Source organism: Suricata suricatta, chromosome 14 (assembly GCF_006229205.1).
Source record: "Suricata suricatta isolate VVHF042 chromosome 14, meerkat_22Aug2017_6uvM2_HiC, whole genome shotgun sequence".
Classification (NCBI taxonomy): Eukaryota; Metazoa; Chordata; class Mammalia; order Carnivora; family Herpestidae; genus Suricata; species Suricata suricatta.
Window position 1 is genome coordinate 54,891,144 of NC_043713.1, and position 9,819 is coordinate 54,900,962.

The following is a 9,819-nucleotide window of genomic DNA, read 5'->3' on the forward strand; positions in this document are numbered from 1 at the left end:
GCCTTATGTCTTTTAAAGAAACAAAATCTGAATGTTTAACATTTCCACTACATATTTTTTTGTTTTGTTTTTAATATTCATTTATTTTTGAGAGAGAGAGACAGAGAGACGGAGAGAGACAGAGCATGAGCACAGGAGGGACAGAGAGAGGAGACACAGAATCTGAAGCAGGCTCCAGGCTCGGAGCTATCAGCACAGAACCCGACCCAAGGCTCAAACTCCCGACCCATGAGCCAATTTCGGATGCTTAACCGACTGAGCCACCCAAGCATCCCTTCACTGCTGCTTTTTTGTATATCCAGTATCCATCTGAAATCTTTTGCCTTTACCCTAAAGAGCTTCCTTTAGTATACTTTACAGAGCAAGTTTGCTAGTAATACATTTCTTAGTTTCCATTCATGTGATAATGACTATTTTACCTTTGTTCTTGAAGGATATTTTTGCTAGACATATAATTATTGGTGGACAGGATTTTATTTTCATTTAGGATTTTTTAAACGTCATCTTACTATGACCTGAACTTCACTGCTTCTAATAAGGACTCAGTGCCTTCATATTGTCATTCGCCTGTGTGTAATATGTTCTTTTTGAATGCTTTCAAATTTTCTGTCTTTGGTTTTCAATAGGTTGTCTTTAAGATGCTTAAGTGCAATTTTCTTTTGTATTTAACCTACTTGGCGTTAGTTTAACTAACTGGTTTTTCAACAAGTTTTGGAAACTTTTAGACATTATTTCTTCAAATGCTTTTTTTCTGCACTACTCTTTCTCTTCTCTGAAACTGAAACTATATATGTATATTATAATACTTACCATTCCGAATAGGTCTCTTGGGCTCTGTTTTGAAATTTTTAAATATTTTTCTCTAGAAATTAGATAATTTCTACTAATTTTATCTTCAAATTTACTAGCCCTTTCTTTAAAAGTCTCTAATATATTGTTAAGCCCTTGCAGCAATTTTTAATTTAATATGTTTTAATTCTTAATTCTGTAATTTGCATTTTGGTTTTATTTTTTATATTTTTCATTCCTTTTCTGGAATTCATCGTTGACTCATGAGAATCTTTTCCTTAAAGTCCTTGTCTAACATCAGAGCCTTCTCAGAGCCATTCTGTATTGATGACCTTTTCTCTTGACAAATTAGCCCATTTTTTGTTTTCCTTTTTATTGTATCCTACCTACTGTAGCATCATTGAGAAAGTAATAACAGTCTACAGCCATACCACCCTGAGTGCACCCAATCTCATCTGATCTCCGAAGCTAAGCAGGGTCGGGCCTGGATGGGAGACGGTAACATTGCTGATGTGTTTCAGAGATTCTGTATCCTGTTATCTTCCTCTATAGGGAGTTAATTTCATAGCAGTTTCATGGATTGGACTCATTCTCACAACACCATCTTTCCTGCTCTATGCAGCTTCTGTAACCTTGCTCATTTATTTTAGCCAAGGGCTGCTGTTTTTCAATAGGATGCTGGAGTCTCACATATGCCTTTTTGGTTTAATGTTTAGTCAAGAATTTGATCAGAGTGTGTGCATTTTGGAGCTCTCTCCTGTATGGCTCCCTTGTAATAGGAATGTGCCCCTTACTTTCCAGCCGTCCTAGTAATAATCCATCACTACACCCTCTGACTCTTCAAATAAGTAAGCCTGTGGTTTTGTGTTCCACCTGTGGTGTAGTGTAGGGATTGGGAAATGATAGCAGTTGAAAAGCTGTATAGGTGCAGATCTTACACAGTGCATTTTCTTGTAGCAAAATTAAGTTATTTTCCAGTTTCTGCCTACACTTGGTTCTTCTCCATTACCCTCAAATAGTTATTTTATGTACTCAGTTCAGAGTTCATAATTGTTATACGCAGAACTGTTACTTCTCTATAAGTTACTCTAGTTACTGGAAGATTTTATTCCCTTTCTGATATCCTTCTCTAACAAAGTTACTAACCAGGTAGATTTTTTAGTACAGAATGGTATGTATGGCAGCTACGTTCATTTTTTTTAATGTTTATTTTTGAGAGAGAGAGAGACAGAGCAAGAGTTGAGGAGAGGAAGAGAGGAGGGATATGTAGAATCCGAAGCAGGCTCCAGGCTCTGAGCTGTCAGCACAGAGCCTAACGCAGGTCTTGAACTCAAACAACCATGAGATCATGACCTGAGCTGAAGTCGAACACCCAACCAACGGAGCCAGCCAAGAGCCCCTATTTTTTAAAATTTTTTAAAATAGCTACATTCATTAATGAAAGTTGATGTTTTGCATTCATCATTTCTGACATAGAATAATTAAATATTTCAACTGAGATTTAATTAATTCAACAAATTTGTGTACCTACTCCTCACAGGCATTGCAAGATGTTGATGTTAGTTGCAAACAAAGGCAGAAATGTTCCTTGCTCTAATGGAGCTTATAAACTAGGAGGGAAAAAAACAACTAATGAAATGATAGAACTATATGTATGTTGGGAGAAAAGTTATTTGAAGGAAAAAGACACAGCAGGATTAGGATGGGTAATAGTGGACCAACTGTGATTGAAGGGTTCAGGAAAAAAAGACTTCATTGAGGAAGAAATGTATACATTGAGATATAAACAATTGGATGACCAGTTATTAGGAGTCCAAAGGCCTGGTAACAAAATATAGCATGGGCCTTTTGAGGAACCAAACATAGGCCAGTACTACCAGAGAGGGGAGAATGAAGAGAGCATGGTACAAGTTGTGGCCAGAAAGGTCAGTAGCTTCACATCCTATAGGCCATGCATAGCGTTTTATTCTTCTTCTTCTTCTTCTTTTTTTTTTTTTGAGATAGGCTTCACTCCCTGTGAGGAGCCCAGCCCAGGGCTTGAACTCACAATCCTGAGGTCAAGACTGGAGCTGAGATTAAGAGTTGGATGCTTAACTGACTGAGCTCTCCACGCTTTCCTAGGGTTTTATTCTTAATCCCAAGAGCAAGGAAGAACTGCCGGTTTAGAAACTGTGCATTTGGAAAGGTCTAATTAAGTTACAATATGGATCCTGGATTGGAGGGGAAATCAAGAATGGGAGGAAAAACTAGAAGGCAACTGCAGTGGCTCAGGTGAGAGATGATGGTAGTTTGGATGAAAATCAGAGTAGAAGACATTTTAAAAAGGTGGAAATTTTTGAGAAATAATATCAAAAGGACTTGGTGATCAGAATGCCTGGGTAGCTCAGTTGGTTGAGCGTCTGACTTTGGCTTAGGTGATGATCTCAAGGTTTGTGAGTTCAGGCTCCATATTGGGCTCTCTGGGGTCAGAGAAAAATCTACTGTGTCCCTCTCTCTGCCTCTCCCTTGTTTGTGCTTTCTCTCTCAAAAATAAATAAACATTTCTTTAAAAACGACTTGGTGATATATTAGATTTGATGTGTAGAAGAAGATGTCAATAATGTGTCCGAGGTTAGTTACTTTGCTAAATTAGATGGATGGTGGGTTTCACTTACTGAAATGTGGAATACTGAAAGAGGCCTAGGGAATGACGAATATGCTCAGGCTTGAATATGTCGAGTTTGATGTATGACTGATAGTGTCAAGTAGTTGTTGAGTAGGGAGTTTAATAGATGGAGCTGAAATTCAAAGGAGTATTCTATGTGGACGTTACACATTTGGCAACTGGAGCACAGTGTTGTGATTCCATAATTCAGCAATGTTACATTGATCTCGAAGACATTTTTTTCCTGTGGAAAATGTATATTCGACAGATTCTGTAGTCTGAGTCCAAGGATTTAGATCATCCTACTTCAGTGTCCGTTAACTCTAACTCCTAACATCCACTCTTTCATTGCTGCTTACAGAGTTGGAGGGGAAAAAATCCAAATTCTGAAACTTTCATATTGACCTATATTTGTCAATTTTGTCTTCAAAATGAAAATCTTATTGAAGGCTTAAGTAAAAGAAGATTTCCAAGTCATAACTCACTAATTTAAAATGTTTATTGTTTTAGATCAGTGCTGCTAAGTTTACATTTACCTTTTCATTTTCTGTTAAAAGAAGAGCTTGAAAAGCAAATGAATAATAAACACACACACACACACACACACACAATAGCAAAGATTTGCCTCACTGAGAAATTCCTGTAAAGTACATTTGGAAGGCTTTGTTTATGCGATACAATAATATGAGTAGGGTCCAAGACTCTCAGACTGATGACTTGACAGGCTATTTACAAATCAGTTTGATCTGCTCTTTAAACAAATCTCATTCAGGTAATGCCTGTTTAGCATAGTTCCCAGAAATGGATTTGTAGTGTATTTTCTGCTACGTGATTTTGTTATTCTGGACTTTTAAAATTATTTCTGCACATCTAAATTTCAATAGCAGTTAACCCTCAGTATGATGAATTTTAAGCTTTTTAATTGACTTCTGGAAAAAGGAAAGATTACCTAATGTTCAGACTACAGAGAAAAATAAGAGAATGAATATCTATTGAATTCATGCCCTGTTGCAGATTCTTTGCCATCTATCATAAATAAATTGATAAAACAATCCTCATAGCCATCTAATACATCTATTACCTCCATTTTGCCAACAAGACAGAAGCCTAGGGATATCTAAAAACTTTCCAGAGCTGTCTGCCTAGTAAGTGGTGGCACTGGGATTTGAACCAGCATTTGCATGATCGAAAAACCCTTTCCAGTGCCACCAAGACACTCTTTTTTCTATTATGGTTTTAGTTTAAATATTCCTATTTTATCATTGTTTGAAATTGGAAGTCCAGATACAGCTTATAATTAACTCTCTGGCAAGGAAAATTACCCTACTAAATATGGCAATTAACCTTACTCTCCCAGAAAATACTTTAAAGTTTGACTAACTTAAAAAATACCATACAAAGGCCTATAGGCCTTTCCCACAATTACTCTGAAAAAAAGGATGGTGTCTTGTTTTAACTGAGGTCTAATCGACATACAGCATCTTAGTTTCAGGCATAGAGCGTAACCATTCGATATCTGTATACATTGCAGAGTGAGTGATCACCACAGTAAGTCTTATTTATATCTATCACCATAATTTCAGAATTTTTTCTTACAATGACAATGTTTAAGATCTACTGTCTTAGCAACTTTCAATTATGCAGTACAGTGTTATTAACTATTATCACCATTCTGTATATTACACCCCATGACTTATTTTTCTGTATAACTGGAAGTTTGTACCTTTTGCTCCCTTCACTCATTTCACCTACCTCCCAATCCCCACCTCTGGCAGCCAGAAATCTGTTCTCTGTATCCATGAGTGTGTGTGTGTGTGTGTGTGTGTGTGTGTGTGTGTATTTTAAAGATTTCTCATAGAAGTGATATCATAAGGTGTTTGTCTTTCTCTGTCTGAATTATTTCACTTAACTTGCCCTCAAGGTCCAGGATTGGTCTCAATCGTGTTTACTACTCACTGATATGCACAGGCCTGAAGATGTACATGCCATCTAATTAAATGGATAGTGTTCTGACCTCTCCTTGGTAATGTTATTTTACAGAAGGAGAGCTCGAAGCGGAGTGGTTGCAAGATGTGGGTTTATCAGGCCTGCTCTTGGGTAACGAAGAGGAGGACGGCAAAGCCTTGCTCTCGACACTGACTCGAACCCAAGCAGCTGCAGTGAAAAAGAGATATAATACTTACACTCAAACCATGAGAAAAAAGAACAAGCAATCTGTTAGGGATGTCAGAGACATCTTTGGAGTCAGCGAATCTCCTGTAAGTAATGAACGTGGCTCAAGTGTTTTGCTTTGGTTTAGGGGTGACAGGGAGAATGTGAAAAAATTTTTAGAAAAAGTTGGCCATCCTCTTTTAGAGAAAACTAAAGCAGACAGCAGAGTGCAGATTTGGCAGATTTGAAACTTAGGTGCTCATTCCTTCTCCCTCAGCAGTCTCCCTCAACACTAAGTCTATTCTTTCCTTGTTGAGTTGGAGAATATCTTATTTGGTAATGGAGCAAATCTTTATGGATGGGATACACAGAGCCTTTACTTAAACCTAGCACTGAATGACAATTCTGTGGACAGACAGAGGAGCCCAGAGAAGGGGGCCCAAAGTATTCTAAGCAAGTTCAGGCGGTTAGTTTTAAATGGAGGTTGGAGTGGGAGAGTGGGTAGGATAGCCTTTATGTTCAAATTTAAACGGTAACAAGTGAAAGATGCCAAATTAATTAAGTGGGCAAGAGAATGATTCAAAAAACCATAAGGGCAACATCACATGTTTTCTGAGAAATGGCTAGTTGAAATTCCAGGTTACCCTTAGAAATTCCATGGCCACAAATTTTACTTCTGAGGATGTTAGTCATTCCACCTGTTGCTTAGGATGGTTTTGCTGCTGGCTCTGCCTTACCACTCATTTATTCATTCACTCATTGCATCACTGAAATCAATAACTGCATTATTGATGCAACACATACTTACCGGATGCATTCTCTGTGCAAGATCGTATATGAGGTTCTATGCAAATAGGATTCTCGAATTTTGGGGGTAATTAGTCTATAGGAAAAAAGAAACTTGATATTCTTCTGAAGTTACAGATAGTTGCCTGGGGCAAGTTAGTTCATCCCTCTGATTTACATTTCTTATCTGTTTAATTGTAAAATCAATAATAACATAAATTAAAACTTCAAGGATATTTGGGCTTGGTTGAAGGTACCCTCCAATTTGAGTTACTTTAGGTTATCTGTAAGTCCTATTTTCTCTTAGATATATTGATCACACGGGGTAGTTGCCAGGGTAATCCACATTTCCAGGTTAACCTTTGCATTTGCGCTAATATGCCCCAGAATAGCAGTGTCCTTCAGAACTTTCTAGTGATGGAAATGATCTAATTCTGTGCTCTTCAGGATGGACAGCTAGTGTGTGTCCAATATGTAGCTAATGAAAGGAACTGAAATTTTAATTGTGTTTAGTCCTAATGATTTAAATCTAAATCATCACATATGGCTTGTACCCAATGTATTGAGCAGTACAGTTCTAGAACCTTCTGTTGTACATAATTATTTACTCAAGGCAGTGCATTTTGAGTTCTGTGCTGTTCAAACTTTCAGCCTACTTGAAACCTGTATCTGTGTGGAAGTGAGATTTTCTATAGCTGTGGCTGAGTCAAGGTCACACGCACAATTTGAGGCAATGGCTTCAGCCATGTGGGTCCTGGCCAAGATGCCTATCAAAGAAAAGAATTACCCTGCTGGTTTAAATTCCATGAGTCGTTTCACATTTATCTCCCAGACTGTCTTCAGAGAGTCCTAAAAACTTGGCTTACGTGCTTCCTTTCTTATTTCTATTTCCAGCTACTCTGGACTAAGATTTTTGCTCTTCCCTAGCAAACTACAAAATAGTTGAGTATCTATAGCTTCTCTGAATCCTGTAGGGACTCAAGAAAACGCATTCAATGCGTCTTCCAGTGTCCAAAAACTTTGGACTCCTAGATGCATAGAACCAGTGTTCCTCCCTCTTTTACTTAGACCCTAAAGGGAAGTATAAGGCGGGCAGGTATTCACTGGGGCTTTAGGTGCAAAAAGAAACAAAGAGTCTGTTACTTTTCCATAACAGGCACGCGCAGGAAGCAAAGGCAGAGAAAGGACCATATTTGTGGTAAATAAAGGGAATGGCCCCTGGGGCTTTTCCTCCTACCCACCTTCCTCTTCTCCCTTCCAGTCTTGCTGCTGAAGCCCCAGTTCTAGGGTGAATTGGTGTGCAGCAGGGAGCGTGGTTGAACGGAAGTCCATATATTCTAGGGAGTAGCGGTCTTTGTGCTGTCCAGAGACGTGCATCACCTGGAAGTCGGTGACAGCCTGGCGCTGCATACCCAGGTTTAAAATTCAGATTGTTCTCCATCAAAAATATGTAAAGCTAGCGCAGATGTATATACATATACATACAAACAATGTTTACAATGATATCAGGCCTGATAAACATCTTCACAGATTTTCTCCCTAAAAAAATTCAGCACCTGCTCCTTCAAGTAAATAGACTTGGAAATTTCTTAGAAAAGTACCTAAACATTTTTAAATTTTCTATCAGAATCTGACCACGTAAATACCAATTCCTTCCTCCTTCCTTCTCTTGCACAAAGCATCTTTCAGCCCTGGTCTGTCTCTCTGAGTGTCTCTTCCTCTTTTACTTTATCTTTTCTTCTCTGTCTCTATGTGCCTCTCTCTGTCTCCTCACCCCTAGATCCTCTCTTACTCTGTATTTCTTTCTTTGTCATCATTTACCTACATTAATAGAACGTCTCACTTTCTTCATGAAGATTTAGTTTCAAAAGGTAATTTTGCATTTATCTTAGACTTATGAATCTGACCCAGTATACTTACCTAGTGAAGATCTAAATTCAGTTATTTAAAAAGTAGAAATGTAGATTTACTTGCCAACTTTTATTGCACACTGATTCCCATGCTCAGAATAATTTGCCTCCAGAGTTTTGGAGCTATCCATTCACTACCTTCTGTCCTGCACTGTTGCCTACGGAGGCGCGGTATCTCTACCAGTGAGGAACGAGTTCCTTTATATACAAATAGGAAGCTTTTTGAACGTTACTTTTATTGTTGGAACCTTGAAGTTCCACCAGTTTTACCTTTTTAAAACATTCATCCTGATCACTGCTAAGAGAGCCCTTTCAATATGAGAGCTCATTCTTTTTTCAGGTTCTGCATATAGTCTTCTAACATTTAAAACCGGTATTTAGTCCCTTCCTTTTCTCAGTTATCTCCATCTGGAACTCCCGTTAGATGATTGTTGCATTGTTTGGATTGAACCTCAGTGTCTCTTAAATGTTCTCTTGTTATTCCAGGCTTGGTTTGTGCATATCTATGTCTTTCCCTTCTACTTCATTTTTTATATCTGTAATTTACCATAATGCCATCGTACATTCATGGTGGCATTGATACTTCTGCCTTTTGTTAATTAAAAAAAAATTAACAGTCACATTGTTACTTTGCTGAGGCCTCCCTTTTCCGTTGTCTTCTTCTGTATTTTAGTGCTCTGTTCTTGTTTCTCGGCTGCAGTATCCCCTTTGCACTTTGAAGGTACTAAATTAAACCTTCAATTCCCAGGTGGTCTTCTTTTCTTTGAATTACTGTTTTCTTTAGGGCTGTCTGCTTACTTTTGGCATCATCACATTACTATTATTCAGTTGATTTTGATCTTTGGGTGTTAATTCCTATTTATTAATGCAGGGCTAGGTTGATTGGTTGGTTGATCGATTGGTGAGTATATGTAATGACTGTATATTTCCTGTGCAGTTATGTAGACTTGTTTTCTCCCCAAAACTCTCCTAGTGAATAGCAGTCTGGGCCTGTGTGAATGGTGAAGTGTGTGGCAGCTGTCACACTTCACTTTAAAGGCACACGACAAAATCTCATCACCAAAAAGAAATACCAAAACAGTAATACAAAGCAACGGCATACTATAACTATACAACACAACAGGGAAAAGCAAACAAGTAAACAAAATCCACACGATTACTGACAAATTAAAATTGGGCTATGTTAGGATTTTTTGGCCAGACAACACGTGCAAAATGCCTGGCATGTTTTAAAGCATAGATATTTTATTAATAATATTTGGAAATTAGGAAATTTACCAGAGATTAAAATTCTGGATTTTTAAAGTTAGAAAGATTTTATTTTCCATGTAAGATTTCCTCATTTTAAAACTACATGGTATTAATTCAAAAAATCAATGCTTGGAAAAAACATGGTATAGGGTGTTAGACAAGGGTCACTGGCCAAATACATGTGCCATAGATGGTGAAAAACGTGTGAAAATATTCATCCTCAAATCATGGTGTCCAGGAAAACATGATCATTGGTTCCAAAATTTCAAATACAAGATGCTTAGTGAG

General features: G+C 37.8%; 1 protein-coding gene across 1 annotated transcript in view; it reads left to right on the forward strand.

The window, feature by feature from the left end:
- ARHGAP28 (Rho GTPase activating protein 28) overlaps positions 1–9,819 on the forward strand; it is a 195,088-nt gene that overhangs the window by 102,242 nt on the left and 83,027 nt on the right. Inside the window, exon 3 of the mRNA XM_029922266.1 lies at positions 5,474–5,691. Coding sequence (XP_029778126.1) covers positions 5,474–5,691 — 218 coding nt within the window. The remainder of the gene's footprint in view (positions 1–5,473; positions 5,692–9,819) is intronic.